The sequence below is a fragment of the Pygocentrus nattereri genome, chromosome 4, assembly GCF_015220715.1.
Source record: "Pygocentrus nattereri isolate fPygNat1 chromosome 4, fPygNat1.pri, whole genome shotgun sequence".
In the NCBI taxonomy this organism is placed as follows: domain Eukaryota; kingdom Metazoa; phylum Chordata; class Actinopteri; order Characiformes; family Serrasalmidae; genus Pygocentrus; species Pygocentrus nattereri.
In genome coordinates this window covers 9454218-9471768 of record NC_051214.1, presented here as the reverse complement: position 1 = coordinate 9471768, position 17551 = coordinate 9454218, and the positions used below count along the sequence as shown (strand labels likewise).

The 17551-nt window shown below is 41.7% G+C and overlaps 1 protein-coding gene across 7 annotated transcripts in view; it reads left to right on the top strand.

Annotated features, from left to right (window-relative positions):
- epha7 (eph receptor A7) overlaps positions 1–17551 on the top strand; it is a 119123-nt gene that overhangs the window by 14675 nt on the left and 86897 nt on the right. For all 7 annotated transcript variants that reach the window (XM_037537887.1, XM_037537889.1, XM_017697737.2 and 4 more), the window contains exon 4: positions 17291–17446. In XM_037537887.1, coding sequence (XP_037393784.1) covers positions 17291–17446 — 156 coding nt within the window. The remainder of the gene's footprint in view (positions 1–17290; positions 17447–17551) is intronic.

Below are 17551 nucleotides of genomic sequence, written 5' to 3'. Positions count from 1 at the left end.
GATATCGAAAGTGATTTTAAACAGCTAAAAATACTGATAACCGATAAAAAACGGCCAATGTGATTTTGTGATGATTTTCAAATTTGGCTTTATACTCCTGTAGTTTTGGTAAATATTACTGATATGGTTATTCAGGCTGATTTGACTGTCTGTTGCCAACTGTCACTTGAAATATGACTGTTCCTAATAGCCACATTCCTTTACCTCAGACAAACAACAGAAGCTCTCATTCTGAAGTAAAGCAAATCGCTGCTGTCGGACAGAAACCCCACACTCTTCATTTTTTCAGTTTTCATTTTTTCATTTATTCAGTTTTTGACATCATTTGAAAGGACCAAGTGTCCTTTATAGTGTTTGTGAATGTCAAGATGGATGGACCAACAGAAATGACCCAAAGTGACTTAGAAAAAAATTCCATTGACTTACATTAAAAATAACGTATGTTTATTCCTTCTCCTGTAAAGTTACCATTTTGGAGATACGAGGTTTTGGTCCGACAGCAGCGAAATGCTGTAGCATCAGGCTTCTACTCTTTATTTTTCTTTGTTTACATTAGCTCTTTTCATAGACAGTAGGCTTCTGTGTGCTATAACATGCTATTCACATGCTAAAGGTGAGGCTTGGATATTATTTTAACCATGAAGATGTTTTGTATTTGATGTTCAGATTGTATTGCTGTCATATTGCCTCATATTGGGCTCTCAAACATCAGAACCCTCTTCAAATTTTGTTGAAAGGCTGCAGATTAAAATCGGATGCCTAATAACCATCAATGTTTGTGCTGATACTGAAAAAACTGCTTGTTATTTGTAGTGTTAGTCAATATATTATCAGCTAACTGATACATCAGTCAGGCTCTGTTATCTTGATGCAAATTGACAGTTACTCCAACATCGAGAAGTAAAATTTACCAATGAGTAATTTAATCGATTAATCGTGACAGCCCTGATCCCCCACCACCCTCACAAAGTGATTAATGTGCTTTAAACCACCTCCTCTTGTTGACATCCGTATGTAATGCTTAGCTGGAATAAAGCACAAGAGCAATGATGTTCCCAGCACTTCTTAATGTCAGCAAAACGTTCCAAAGCATACATTCTTGTCTCCGCAGTGATTAATGTAACTGAGTCGTCCAGTGTTTTGTTTTTTTTTGTTGGCCAGTGCATTAGAGCATTTGTTTCAGAAGCTTTTTAGTGAAGTGGTCAAGATTAATAGGTGTGCACTTCATCCCAAAAAAGTTTGTAGAAGAAACGTTGTTTATTATTGTCTCGAATTATCTGCCGTATCCTTGTGAACGCACAAACATTTAGTTTTATAAGATCCAGGAAGGTCCAGCGTGGAGCTGCTTGTCCTGAACTTTCGTCTCTGGAGCTGAAATTTGAAGGAATATTTATAGAAGCAGCCTCAGCGAGCCAGCGCAGGAGGAGAAGCAGCATTCGTATGTAATTACGCTTCCTCGGTGCCTTTATTTACTTGTCGGTGCCCTTCATAGGACGTTGTTGTTTACATAGAAATGTTGCGTTTTTCATTATAAGAAGCCACCAAGTATATTTATGAGAACGGTTCATTAGAGCCATCATAGAAGTAAGAGCCTGTTTGTTATACTTTTTAGAAATCTCACTCTGAGGCATTGAGTCTGAACGGACTGCCTATAAACAAGAAGCAGATGAAACTCTGCTGTAACAAGAGAATAAGCAGAATAAACACCACACACACACACACACGCACACACACACACACACACACACACACACACACACACACACACACACAAACTATGTGCTATCAGCTCTGTGCGCAAGCACTGATTAACATTGTTCCTCAGTCAGGTTACTGGCTCCATATCTAAGCATAAAGTTGACAAATAAATAAATACAGACAGCAACGTTCAAATAAATGCCACAGCCATGTTCTCCTTCCCCGCAGTGCTGTATTTGTTATCATTCCTAGGCAATTTTTTGTCCACAAATAAGCCAGTAGTGGCTCATATTTCCATTAGAAATGGCAGGACACTACATGTTCACTTTATGTACGATACTAATAATGAAACCTTGAGTTTCGGCCAAAACCGATCCAGTTTTCCTTCTTTTAAAACAGTATTCTTTAAACTCGCTACTGTGGGAACAAAACCTTGCACCTCTTTATTTGTCATTTGACATAATTTGATGGTGCCTTTTCCATTGTATGCAAATTCCATGATGAGTGGGACAAAAGAAATGGCCTAAAACTGTGTAAACGAAAAAGCCTGGTTCTATTGACTTACATTAAACATAATATAGGCTTTTTCTTTCTGCTGTAAAGTTACCATTTTGGAGATACAGCGGTTTGTTCCAACAAGATGTTTTCAACCGAAGCGCTTCCCTAAATCCGTGCATCTAAAAGTAGGCCATCAAACTACAAGCCACCCCCACCAGGAAGAAATACACAGCGGATGACCTCACATCACTCAATATGAGTGACATCTCAGGACAGATTTGTTACAGAATCGAACGAAGTTTAGTGTTGTTTTCCCTCTGATATCTAGTCCAGCATGTTCTGCTCATACCAGCCTGATACTGATAGATGGTATCGGACTCTAGGGATGAGAAGTACAGTGCATCGCATCGTATTATATCACGTCATACAGCATCATATTTGATCTTATCCGTATCGTCGAAATGAAGCTCGAGTCGATACACACGGACGCCGAACAGACTGCGAAACTTGTTTATTAGTGAAGTTATTGTTATCTATAGATATGTAAATTAGCATTTATTTACACTCCAGCGGCGACATGAGATGGGGGGTTGATTCACTCACTGATCGATTGGCCTCCAGACCCCATGCAGGGAGAGAGCAGTGTGTGTGTGTCAGAGCAACCCACGGGGGGTTTGTGTGCCACCATAGTGACGGCCTTCAGCTGGCCTGACACTGCTCTTTTGCTTGCTCACCTCCGTCACAGCTGTAAAGTCATGCGCGGCGTATGTGTGCGGATGTGTTATAGCTCCAAGTTGCTGATGCCGCACGGTTTTAGAGCCGATTAGTTGCGGTCGCGGAGGGCCTTTAGCACTCCAGACCTCTGGGTCCGTCTCTCTTTTTATGTGCTAAATAACTGATCAGCCTTTCTCATCTAATGCCTTTCATCTCTCTGCCTCTTTCTTTCTCTCTCTTCCTCTCCAGGGGTATCAGCAACAGCTTTGCTTCAGTTTAAGGCCTTTTAGGTCTTTTCATAAACTCCAAACACACACACTTCCATCCGCCCACACACAGTATGTTCAGTGAACTGGATGCAACATGATTGAGCAGGAACGTTCTGTCCACCAGGAAGTTTCCTCTTACGCTAAATGTGGTCGATCGGACGTTCTATGCCTGAAGTTTGCACCTTTAATTTTGCGCCGGAGCTGCGAGGCTAATGTTGCGAACAAGCGATGGAAGCTTGTACTCCACCAACTGGTTGCAATACATCAAAACGAACATTGTGGGTTGCAACCAGAGGCCGAAAACCACTTTTTCAAAGAATTCTGCAGGCATTTTTCAGCACTTCCAAAGTTCAGTCTTAGAAGTTGGTTGCATTTTCTGCTTCTCATGAAGTAGCGGAAGGTTATACTCCGCCGAGCAGTTGTGCTGCACTGAAATGAAAATTCTTGGCTGAATCCGAAACTGAAATTCAGGACACACCAGGCTGCCCAAGCAGTTTTGGCGAAGAAATCTGCAGGGATATTTTATCCACACCTCCAAAGTTCAGTCCGAGAAGTCGGTTGCACTTTCATTTTTCAGAAATTCAGGATGCACCAAAAAGCTAACGATAAAAGAAATCGGTTTACATAAATTAAGCGAAAATTATTACAGCACAGTCTTACAAAAGATGGTTATTCAAGGGTTCTGTACTGAAGAAAATGGCTTTAAATAGAACCATCAACATTCTAAGGACGGTTTGCGTGATTAAAGAGTTCTTTGCATCATGGAAGTCTTCTTCAGCTTGATGGAGATTGTCAGTTTTTGCCATGGAAGATGATTACAAATTGCTTGCCTAATGTTCCTTGTAGAAACTGTGAAATCGTTGCACATGGCTGTCATTTTCACTGTTCATCTGCTGCCGCTCCAGCTATTTGAACACATTGTGGGAAAGCAATGAAACAGTGTTTTTAAATACCGTGTTCTCATCTTCACTGCCCTACAAATTCTTTGTTGAAACACTTTTATAGGCCTATTTAATCTTTGTTTTTTTCTTTCAAAAATATTAGTCTTTCTTTCTTTTGCCTGAAATCCAAACGTCCCACGTTTTGGGCAGCGATTTCCATGCATACCCTCAAATATGCATTCGTGCAAAATGCATGCTTATGTCATCATATACTTACCTCAGAACAAGTTATCCATCTCAAATAAACATTTTCTGACATCACATGACATACAATTATGTTGCATACACTGTGGGATTAAAGCGTTTTCACTGTAAAGTACTGTACAATTATTGAACAGTGCCTCTTTTAATAAAAGGTACACTCTCAGAAAAAAGGTAGGACACTGTCACTGCAGCACTGTGGTGGGACCCTCAGGGGTACATCTCAGTACCTTTAGTCAGGGAGCAAAACTGAACCATAATTCACTGAAATGATATGTTTTAAGTTGTACTAGCTCCACACACCCCCTCTCGCCTCCAGGCTTTTATTTTATTGTTCTGTTATAAAAGATTAGTTTCTACTTTTTCACTAGGAAAAACTTACTTAAGGTGCACAATTGGACCTTAAAACCACTGTTGAACCTTTGAGGGTACATTTACATTGTTTGTACCTTAATCATGTAAACGAATCATGTACCTGCATGGTACCTTTATTTCTAACAGTGTATTTCAGAGACATTTGCTTAATTCTCATGGTTGTTACTCATATTATTGTGGTAAAATACTGTATATGAAAGAACATATGCAGAATATGCAGAACAGTAAAACAGCGTATACAAGAATTGATGTAATTTTTACAGATTGTACAGTCTTCTGCTGTTAATGAGCGATGGCTTGGAAGCCTCACACAGGAGAATTTAATTCAGAAACTTGAGCGCATGAGGATGAATGCAGTGAACGCAGTCACAGAGAATATGAATCTCCTCTTTGCGTAAGTGCACATTCTGGCAGAACAAGGCCTATAAATTACATGCAGGGCAACTGATTTAATGTTAAAAAAATCCTTTGTTTTAAATACGAGTGCAACAAATCAGCCCCCGTCCCAAAGGAGGGGGATTACAGGTGCTTCAGGTAGTGCTCATTTTTTACTGACTGGTATATATAGCTTTAAGAAAAAGCCAGTTCAGTGCGCTTCTTTCTCCTGAACTCCTGCAGGACCTGTTCCAATGAGTTCCTCCCACAGAGGCACAAAGAACCGTCTTGTCCTCACTGTTTGTGGAGTATTTACATCTTTTTTTATTTATTTTTTTTTGCATGTCCCGTCACCCCCCCCCCCCCCCCCCCCCCCCCCCCCCCCCCTCCCCCACGTAAATTGACTCATTGAACATCTGGCAGGTGCAGAGGGCCACCCGTGTGCTTACTGAGTTCCAGCACGTAGATTTCCATTGCGCTGCATTTAGTTCTTAATCAAATCTCTTTTCTCCGCAGCTGACACTTGAATAATGAGGAGCAGGTTCGAAGATGTGTTTTCTGGCAGCGCGGCTGACCACGCCCAGCCAGCACGAACGCCACTGTCGGGGAAGTAATGCGCTCAGCTGGACTGGTGGAGATATTCCGCCGCCGCGCTCCTCTCTTGTTTTACACGAGATAAAGCAGTCGGGCTTTTATTTGTTTATTTATTTATTTACTTGTGACGAGCGGAAGCTTTGTTTTATAATTGCCCGACTGCTAATGGATCCCATTGCTCAAATGTCGTTGGCTGTGATTGATGCCTTTCAAAAACGAGGTTGCTTTTTGATCTTCAGTTCTGACTATCAGCAGCTGGCTTTTCAACAATGCTCCCCCAGTGAGCCCTTCGCAAGCTGCTACGTGTTATTTATTTTATTTGGCTAATTACGCCAAGCTTCGGTGCAACCTGTTTCAGGTTCCTTTCAGGGCTGATTTCAGATTTTATTGGCATGAAAGGAGCATGTTTGGCATAGGGGGGCATTATAATGCCCTTATTAAGCCATAACAAGCCAGTAATTGGCTGCTAATTACTAATTTATTAAGCTTTATCTGGAATGAGTTAAGCATTTGCACAAGCACTTTTATGTCTTTTATACACCATCATCTTTTGCACAACACTGCTGGTGTACATCATTATGTCCTTAATTAGCTAAAGCAAACAAAGCTGGTGAAACGTAAATTAGTAGCTGCTATTTAACAGTCGGCCTATTACTATTTTATTAAACAGTAACTAACATGAATTAAGCATTTTTCCTGAGAGCTTTTATTAATGTTTTATACATCATAATCTTTTATACAAATCGTTATGTCTTTACTTAGCCAAAGCTGGTGAAAGTATTATCTGCCTATTACTATTTTATTAAACAATAATCAGAATAAATTAAGTAGCTTCCAAAGCCCTTTTTGTGTTTTATACATCGTAATCTATTACAAATTTCAGGTGTCCATGATTATGTCCATGCTATTAACTTTCCAAGTCAATAACTGCAGTTGAACTATGTTCTTATTACTATGTTATAAAACAGTAATTAGTATGAATTAAGCATTTTCACTGATTTGTGTTTTAATTCAACTTTTACACAACAATTTCGGTGTCCTTTTTCATGTCCGACAGGCCGGGAAGTTATCAAATCAAGCCTATTACTAGGTTATTAAGCTTTACTTAGAGCCAACATTTTCCCAGGTAGATTTTCTGTGTGTTACAGATCATAATCTTGTGCACAACCCTTTCCTAAGCATTAGATCTATATGGAAAGTGCTTATGAATGAAGTCTGTAGTTAAATTGTTACATACAGCAGAGTGCAAAAGTTTAGGCACCCTAATCAAAGGACGTTTTGTCGACTTCAAAAGTGAAAATAAGTGCTTAGCCTTAGACTTTAACATAATAGAGAATAATAAGACATTATTATTATTACAGTAATAATGCAATAAGATCATTACAATATGACAAGTACAAAAGTAATTGTTTTATATTTTATGTTTGAAACTTCAAGATCAAGATATCGCTGCTGTCGGAAGAAAACCTCGTATCTCCATTTTTGATGTTTTTCAGTTTTTTGAAAATGTCTCTTATTCTGTGCATTGTGTGTAAATTTCATGAAGAATGATCCAAAAGAAATATCCCAAAATTACTTGGAAAGACGTCTGGTTCCATTGACTTACATTAAAAGTGACGTATGCTTTTCCCCTCTCCTGTAAAGTTAATATTTTGGAGATACAAGGTTTTCTTCCAACAACAGCCATATATTATGGTGTAGAATTAGCAGAGGAGGGGATGTGTTAACTGGTTTTTAATGAGTAGATCTAAACATACAGTTTGATCAGGAGTGTTCCAAACGTATTTAATAAAGTAATAATGATCAGCCAGTTAATTAAATGAGTTAATGAGTTTGTTAAGGCTTAATAAGAGCAGTGGGAAGGCATTATAACACCCCTTTTACTGAAGTATTACCAAAGTAATGCTTTTCTGGTGTCTTTGGAACGTGAGCTTTGAGAGCTTCTCTCTCTCTCGCTCTCTTTGTCCCCATAGTGTCCCTACCTCGCTCACCCTTTCTGTGCCTCTGGGTTCTAGAGAGGGCATCTCCTCACTGTCCTTACTCACATTGTAAGAGAATGCTAATCTTCTCTTTGTTTCTCAGGCGAGAGCTACTTATCTCCCCCTCCGCATAGGTAGCGACCATGAATGGGCAGCTTGTCTGCATGTAGCGAACGCATCCGTAATCCAGCTCCGTTACAGTAATGCGCCGGGTTCTGCGCGAATTAGCCGAACACGATCCATCTTTTAACCATTTAATCTGCCCATTTTCACAATCCTCTTTCTGTTTTTTTACTTCTGCTGTAACGGGTTGTACTTTTTACGCCTCAAGCCCTTGTGTCCGAGGCTGGGTGTAGGGTTTTGGAAGTTGCCACCATGTTGGAAACAGGATCCCCACCCTGGTGTGCGGCTCTTTCGCCTGCTTTCAGTTCCTTCCCCTCTCTTTTCTTTGCGCTTTGGCGGCTCTGTTTCCTGGAGCAAGGCGGATACCTCACCTCGTGCAGAGGCCAGATGAAAATGTTTGGAAGTTGCTGGAGGTGGCAGGAACCAGACGTTTTTTTTAGAGTGAAGATTTTCCTCTTTTTTAAAGATTAAGTAGTCAAGAGTTTCGCATAGGTCAAGTCCAAAAGATGCTGAGCCTTTCACAAACAATTTTATTTGCAGGTTACGTCTTATTTCACTGTTAAAATCAAGGCAAAGATGGTTTTAGCTGCTCTATCATGAGGGCATTTTTAGCAAGAAAGGGTTCTATTTTGGACTTAAACAGGTTCTATGGCTTTTATACTCTGTTATACCAAAAAGGGGTTCTATGATTTGTTCACTCTTAGCAAAAAAGTTCTTTATGGAACCAGAAACTGTTCTATAATTTGTACGTTCTTTCTTGGCAAAAAAGGATTCTGTGTAGTACCAAAAAAGTTTCTATGACTTGTACATGGTTAATAAAGGGTTTTTTATAGTACCAAAAATTGTTCTATGAGTTGTACACTCGTAGCAAAAAGGGTTCTGTGCAGTAACAAAAAAATTCTGACTTGTACTCACTTAGCAGAAAGGGTTCTGTGCAGTGCCAAGATTGTTCTATGAATTGTACATTCTTAGGAAGAAGGGTTCTGTATAGTACCAGAAAAAGTTCTATGATTTGTACACACTTAATGAATAGGGTTGTATAATGTACCAAAAATTGTTCTAGGAATTGCAGTTTCAGCCAAAAATTGTTCTATATAGTAACAAAAGAATTCTAAGATTTGTACACTGTTAGCAAAAAGGGTTCTATGTACTAACTAAAACGTTCTGTGACTTCTCCACACTTAGCAAAATTCTTTTTGATAGTACCAGGAAATATTCTAAGACTTGTACATTTTTCACAGTACCACCAAAAAGAGGTTCTATGATTTGTACACTACTAGCTAAAAGAGTTCTATATAGTACCAAAGAAGGTTAAAAGAATTGTACATGCTTAGCAGCAAGATTCTATGTAGTACCAAAAAAAACAGGTTCTATGACTTGCACAGGATTAACAAAAAAAAAAAGCACAATGCAAAGGGCAACAGGCATTTTGAAATTATGCCAAAAGCAGAAAAACAACAAAAATGTAGCAGCCATATGTAGCTGTTCTTCTTTACTTAAGAACCCCTGAATAGGCCCTTTTTAAGGGTGTAATAGAGTTACAGTATCCCAGAAGTGACATCATGCCATGAATCAGTTTGAGCTTCCATTAAAAAACAATCAAGAACAGAGCAAGCTGTAGACTCAGAGTGGAAGAAGAAGACAAAAAGCAGAAGAAGGAGATGAGGAAGAGGAGTAAGATGTAGGGCACATTGTGTGGCAGAGGTTAGATCTGAGATTTGAGAAGACGTTTATCATTCAGAGATGAGAGTCATAGTGGAGGTGGCATCATTTCTCTGGAGAACGCTCAAAGGAGATCTCAATGTTCCAAAATAACAACTCACATTTGACCTGTATTTAGAAACACATATCAGCTCCGGCTCTTTGTTCTGTCTGTCTCTCTTTCTTTCTGTCTTTATCGCAGTGGTAGAGTGTTATCTTTATGCCATTTAGCTGCCTGGTAGTCTTTCCAGTCCAGCTGGCTGTCGTACTGGGGTAAACTTTTAAATGTAGACATAGAGATCAGTGGAGCAAGGTTAGTAGTACTTGACCAGTGTGACAATTTTCCATACAGGACCAGTATCGAAGAAGAATTATGCAGATTTTTGAGGATTTATTTGCTTAATGCGATGGTGGAGATGTAAACAGAGTCATTCAGAGCGGTTTAGTGTGAAATAGTGCATTGTAGAGAGACTTTGGATACAGTGGCGATGATAGGAACTAGGAGTCACCATGTCTACAAAGCAGATGTTGCCACTTTGTCAATCTAAAAGAGCCAATGAACCTAAACAAGTGTTATGTGTAATGTTGATAAAAAGTAAAGTAGTGGTAGAAAACCTCTCCACTGCAGAAGTGTTTCAAAGATATGTTTTATTTGAAAAATATCATAAACCCTCATATCTCAGACATTTATTTAAGCTTTCAGATACATTAAACCTTTTTCGGATTTGGGCTAGTAGCGAAAAATTCTACTCTGAATGGCTGTGTTTACGTCTTAATTGTTGAATTATGTGAGCACTTTGCAAAATAGTACAATTCAAGTGTTCAAAGGTCTAAAACATCAGCCAACATAATCATCAGATATGATTATCACTTCAGCATCGCATTTCTAACAGCAGAAACTCTTGACGATGACTGTTGCTTGAAATGTCACCAAAAAGACAGTTGAAACAGCAGCCGCAAATGCAGGAAATGGAAGAATGAGACCTAAAAATTCTTTTTGTTATGTAGACAAGCCACAAATTATCGTTGACTTATGAGTAGAAATTTCACTGACACAACTAAATTCTCAGGAGGTATTGGCCAACAGATATGCAAGCTGGGCCCTAAAGGTCAGGGGCTTTACTTTGGCACCATAGGATTCCTGGTACCATGCATGGAAATGGCCATCAAAGGCCCATCTTCTGCCTGTATGTGTGTTAGCGGCTCTATTTGATATGCTTTTACTGGATCAATGATACCAAATGTTTCTGATGTGCCAACTTTGAAGTAACTCTGCGCTGAACCTTTGCACAACAGGAGAAGCTCGATACTAGCTTCCCGCTAAAGACTTAGACACTTCCTCTTAGTTTGACGGCAGATTACCAAGCATCGGCCCACAGATATCTCTCAGATAATAGTTTAGGACTGACGTGGAAAATAAAATAGTTCTACGTTCAGGTTCGGCGAGCCCCACGAAAGGCAACGTTGTGCGAAGACGATGCTCGCTGGAGGTCACCTGAACAAAATAATCTGTCAATCAGTGCAAGATTATCTGAGGGAAGGAAATAACAGCGAAGGTGCCAGACTGTCACATCAGGACATTAGAAATAATTATCATCTGTTATGGCCACAGGAAGCGATATGTCAATCTGTCACAAAATGCCACTGTGGGCTGGAAGGCTCATCCATCCTCTTCACTCCTTTTCTTTTTTTTATTTACCCATCAGCCTTTTTTTTTCACTTCTCAGATTGGCAGCCCATATACGCAGTGAGAGTTTGGATGCAACTCAAGAATGCTGGCACAAAACTGAAGCCCTAAACCAGTATCTTAAACCTTCTGAGCGCTCCATTCTTCTTGCCTGAGTGTCCACAGGAGATAGCGCTTCTTTGTCTTCGACACCGTCTCGGAATGCGGAATGTCATTGAGATGCTTTGCGCTGGAAGGAGCCAAGTCCCGTTCCTCCCTGGAGTGGAAGGATTGCGAGGCCTTCCTCCTCTATCAAGGCTGTGAATAGGAAAATCCCGTCTTTTTATCCCCACGGCTCAAACAGAAGGCTTGACCGCTGCAAGGTAAATTGCAGATGTCGCCTTCCTCCAAGCCTGCGAGCCTATAATCTGCTCCCGTCTCGTTCCGTTTAACCTCGGCCCTGCTTTCTAAGGGCTGACTAATTTCTTTGTGTGGTAAATGAGGGCTGGTGTTGTCCGCTTCCAGCGGCGCTTCTCTCGCTGCCCATGTCAACCAGCACAGCCTATTAGCCCGTCCCATTAGCTCGCCTTCACGCTTGTGGCACAGACAAAAAACCCTGCTGTTGTTTAGCGCTAAGTTTTTTCTTGTGCCCGCGAGGAACGTCATGATATCAGCTTAGCAAGCGGGCAGTTAAGTGGGTGCATGTCTCGCTGTCATGTTCTCGCATGCATCCTGGCACTCTGGGTCCCATAGCACTAATAACTACATGTTAGTCCATGCTACTGTCAACTGCACACAAAGGCGTAATTTGGTGGGCTCTATCTTCACCGTCCTTTGCCATAATAAAGCTGTCAGGAGAAGACGCACCAAACCATCAGTCATCCTGTTTCGGAGCAGGTCAGAATGCGAGCATAACAACGATGTGTTTTTTCAGCTAGCTGCGCCAAGATTTGCTCTAGCCAAAGACGGCCATGTTGGCAGGTCTGGAATGCATGCTTCAGAGATGGCTCTGTTTGTGCATGTCAGTCTCCGGGAAAGATGTGCAGGAAAGACAGGCAGCTGGCTTTCAGGCCGGACCTCACGTCAAGGAGGGAGCTTTGAAATGAAGCCTAATTTGCCGCCTGGTTGCTTGTGTAAACATCACAGGGATGCTCAGGCTCCTCAGACTCTGCAATAAACACCACACCACCACCACCCCCCGACACACACACACACAGCCCCGACATAAAAATAAACCGCCCCTGGCGTAAGGAGCCGGCGTGTCAGCGGGTCGAGGGCCCTCCTGTTTTGGTGATTTGCGCACACGCTAATCTTAGCATGTTAGCGAGGGAGCTGCTGGGAGACTGCGGTCGGGGTCTTAAGCCCTCGGCTCATGTGGGATCTGTCCTTCATGCTGGGGCTCAGACGCCCAAAGGCGAACCCATACACCGGCCTGCCAGCGCGCGTAATGGTTTCTTCCTTCATTTTCATTCCTAGCCATCCTCCAAAACCATCTGGCTGCACGAGTGAAGCATTTGTGCAAGTTAAGAATTGCTTCTTGAGTCCTGTTATCAAGACAGTTCAACAGATGTTTAGTCATGAGATGTTTAGTGTTGAGTTTTTCTTGGTTATCTCTTTTTCTGATTGCATTTATTTCACTCCCAGAGACTCAAAGCTGGGCCTACACTTTGGTTCCTCATATTAGCTTCATTGTAGTTAAGGGACACTCCATAGTAGTTCCACTGTCTGAACATGATGTGATTATCACAGTATATCAATAATATGTAGTTCAAGTTTGTGTTTAATTTGTTGAGTGGGCTTTTATACATTAGCGCTTCTTGAATTAACACACTATCCACAATATTGTAAATGAGGAAGGAACCATGTCACAACAATACTGTTACACTGCTGTACCTCCCATTACATGATATATCTTATAAACTTGCCGTTTAAGAGATTTTAAAGTAGAATAACACTTTATTTGAAGGCTATCAGTTCCGTGGCTTACTGGTTAAGGCGTCTGACTGTCGGACCAAGACATCCGCGGTTCAATTCCCGTCTGTTTGGGTCAGTCGTGGGCTGGAGGTTAGGGATCTGGCCCTGTGACCGGAAGGTTGCCGGTTCGATCCCCAGGGCCGACAGTCCATGACTGAGGTGTCCTTGAGCAAGACACCTAACCCCCAACTGCTCCCCTGGTGCCGTGGATAGGGCTGCCCACTGCTCCGGGCAAGTGTGCTCACTGCCCCCTAGTGTGTGTGTTCACTAGTGTGTATGTGGTGTTTCACTTCACGGATGGGTTAAATGCGGAGGTGGAATTTCCCTGGTTGTGGGATCACTTAACTTAACTACATAGAGACTTCAGAACAGACACACTGACCCGCGTACTTGTAAAGTAATAGTACTGACATAATATATAACTAATATTTATGAACATTTTATGTCAATAACTGCAAGATGACATGGAGTAAATGACTTTGTGTTGACATAAAAGGAAAAATAACTGAACATTCAGTTTTGTCACTAGCAAAATAAACATTACACAAATGTTCAGTAGTGACTGGTTTACTAGTGACAATTTTAGCAAGCAGAACTTAAAAATGTTAGCTAGTACATGATTAGCAAACACAGGTTTGGACAGTTGAAAACACAAAATTATAACATCTTTTATTAAAACACAAAATTTACTTAGTTTTAATTAAAATTTAGTTTCAATAATGACAATTCTCAATGTTACACACTGATTTTCAGAACCAGTATATGAGTAAACACAGCTTTGAATAGTCATAATATCTTTTATTAAAACACAAAATTGACTTAGTTGATGAAAATCTGTTTTGGTAATGACAATTAATGTTACACACTGATTTTCAGTGCCAGGACATGACTAGCAATGCAGCTTTGAACAGTTGTCCACACAGTTGTCCACACAAAAATCACAATATTTTTCATTAAAGCACAAAATTGTACTTAATAACAGAAAATATGTTTCAGTAGTGACAATTCTCAATGTTACACACTGATTTTCAGACTTTGAAACACATTAGCTGCTCACCTTGTGGCCCTGAGGAACAGGGCTAAATGCAGGAGTGTGGCTGCAATAAGGCTCTACCTATAGACTAAAACTCTGTGTTTCGGTAGTGACATGAAAACAAGGGCCAGCATTTTTTACCTCTGTTAAGACCTTAGGTCAACCACAACCACACCTTGAACTAGTTTGGTCGAATGGTGCAATGTCTATAAAGAAGATCTATGTGGCATAAGGTGTCTATTATAACGCTTCATAACAGTGTTATAAATGAAGCATATGCTCTGTCACTTTTGTTTAAGGCCTCTTATATCAATACAATATCATTTACTTTATTAAAATATGTAAATAGCATGAGCTGTTCATAAATATTCAGCGCTTATGTTAGTGTTATGAAGTCCTTATGTAGGCAGCCTTCAAATAAAGTCATACCAATGAGTCTTATGTAGGGCATAAAAGCTTGAAGCTCTTCTGACCGCTGGATGCTTCCTGCCTCCAGATCCTTTAGCCTGTACTAGAGATCCTGCTTTCAATTTCCAGTCCTCACAGGTAGAGAAATATCAGAGATAAAATCACATCTCTCTTTCTCCTCTGGCTGCCGGAGAGCGGCCTCATTCACACCAGGCCGGGGCTCTGAGCTAAATAGGCAGTGACAGGGCTTTCATGTAGCTGAAATGGGGATACCTCTCTCCTCAGAGCCCCCGTTCTCAGCGCCGAGGTGTTAAAATGAGGAAACCGTGAGGCCTCTACCGCTCCCTGCATTTTAGCAGTTTTCTCAGCCACCTCCAAAAAAGAAGAAAAAGAATGAAATTGAGATCTTAAAACAAGGATACTCCCCGGACAGAAAACCGATAGCGATGTGTCCCTCGTAATAATCATTCAAATGCATCTTAGTGCATGCACAAACATGCATCCCAAACATCCCGGCATGGTTCTGGGCTTTAAGTGAAATCATGTGGGCCGAATTCTCTCTTAAGACCAAAACAGCTGGTGTGAGCTGAGTTAGCTCTGCCAGTCCCAGAATAGCCCTTTTTTCCCCCTTCTGCCTGAACCATGACACAGGAAATCAGCATTGTAACACCCAGGGCAGCAAGCTTGACCCACCTTAAATAGGGTCAAATTGCTCTAGATTTAGCGTCGGTACATGATATAAATCACTTATCGAGGTAGAAAATGTTTGAGGCATAAAACTGAAGGTGCCCTGAAAATTCCATTGATGTCTATGAAACATTATAGTCCCTACAAGGCTTTGCTACTGTTCACTAATGGAATTACAGCATGCTATAAAGCATTAAAAACGGGGGCTAAAAGTTTAGCTGTAAGCCCTGCGTCTTTCCCCCTACACTGGCTATAACTCACAGGGTCTCACATTATGAGGGGCTTCATTAAAAGCGTTGTCCATATGCTCTGATGAAATAAATTGAGGGTGTAAATGACTCGTTGTCATTGAGACGTGTGAGGGAGGTTCTTGCACCGCGCCTCGGGCGATCCGGCCTTAATTTGAGCTTTGCCTCTGATCCAGGGCCGCCTGCGGGACGCCCCCCACCCCCCACCCCCCTAAAGGTGAAACGCAGAAATAATCCCTTTAAGTTGCCCATTTTCGACACTAACCTTGCCTTTGTTTTCACTCCACCTGGAGGACGGATCTCTCTCTCTCTCTCTCTCTCTCTCTCTCTCTCACTTTCTCTGTCACACTTTCTCTCACCCTCTCTCTCTCTGCCTCTCTCTTTGTCTCACTCTCTCTCTCCCTCTCTCTCTGTCTCCCTCTCTCTTTCTCTCTCTGCCTCTCTCTCTCTTTGTCTCACTCTCTCTCACCCTCTCTCTCTCTGCCTCTCTCTTTGTCTCACTCTCTCTCTCCCTCTCTCTCTGTCTCCCTCTCTCTCTCTCTGCCTCTCTCTCTCTTTGTCTCACTCTCTCTCTCCCTCTCTCTCTCAGTCTCCCTCTCTCTTTCTCTCTCTGTCTCTCTCTCTCTCTCTCGCTTTCTCTCTCTGTCTCACTCTCTCCCTCGTTCTTACTTTCTCTCACCCTCTCTGTCTCACTCTCTCTCCCTCTCTCTCTCTCACTTTCTCTCTCTCTCTCTCTCTCTCTCTCACTCTCTCTCTCACTTTCTCTCTCTCTCTCTCACACTTTCTCTCACCCTCTCTCTCTCTCTCTCTCTCACTTTCTCTCTCTCTCACTTTCTCTCTCTCTCTCTCTCTCACACTTTCTCTCACCCTCTCTCTGTCTCTCTCGCTCTTACTTTCTCTCACCCTCTCTCTCTCTCCCTTGTTCTTGCTTTCTCTCACCCTCTCTGTCTGTCTCTCTCCCTCTCTCTCTCTCACTTTCTCTCTCTCTCTCACACTTTCTCTCACCCTCTCTATCTCATTCTCTCTCTCTCTCACTCTCACTCTCTCCCTCTCTCTCCCTCTCTCTCTTGCTTTCTCTCTCTGTCTCACTCTCTCTCTGTCTCACTCTCTCTCTGTCTCACTTTTGCTCTCTCTCTCTGTGTCATTTGCTCTCTTTCTCTCTCTTGGTCGTGCCCTTGCTCTCTCTCGTTCTCTCTCCTCTTTTTCTTTCAATATCTGCCTTCATTCTCTATTTTTCTTTCTTTCTTTCTTTCTTTCTTTCTTTCTTTCTTTCTTTCTTTCTTTCTTTTTGCCCCTCTCTTTCTGTCTCTCTCTCTCTCTCTTTCTCACTCTCTCTCTCTCTCTCTCTCTCTCTCTCTCTCTCTCTCTCAAATGTAGCCAGACCATGTAAAAATAAACTTGATGGTACTTATAGAGGACTCAACATGATCAGTCCTAAATAAACATACACTACTGCGCTGTGTGTGTGTGTGTGTGTATGTGTGTGTGTGTGTGTGTGTGTGTGTGTGTGTGTGTGTGTATGTGTGTGTGTGTGTGTGTGTGTGTGTGTGTGTGTGTGTGTGTGTGTGTGTGTGTGTGTGTGTGGAAAAAGAGAGAAAGAGAGAGAGTTTGTTAAGTATGCTCATGATGCCAGAGGGACAGTTTGATCCAAACACCAGCTGTTGTAAGATGTGAACACAAGCTCGCTGATCTGTTCTTCCTTGCCCTCTTTTTATGTGAACTCAACTGTGAAAGAGGCTCTAACTCACTCTCTCTCTCTCTCTCTCTCTGTCTCTCTTTCTCTCTCACTCACTCTCTCTCTCTCAGCCTGTGGCCGTGGCTTCTACAAATCTTCGTCTCAGGATCTGCAGTGTTCGCGCTGTCCGGCCCACAGCTATAATGACAGAGAGGGCTCCTGGAGATGTGACTGCGAAGACGGATACTACAGGGCACTCTCTGACCCACCGTCCATCGCCTGCACCCGTGAGTCACGCATATGCGCGCACACACCCACACACACACACACACACACACACGCACCCAAATCTCTTTATCTCTGACCAGTTGAATTGTGTTTTTTACAAAATG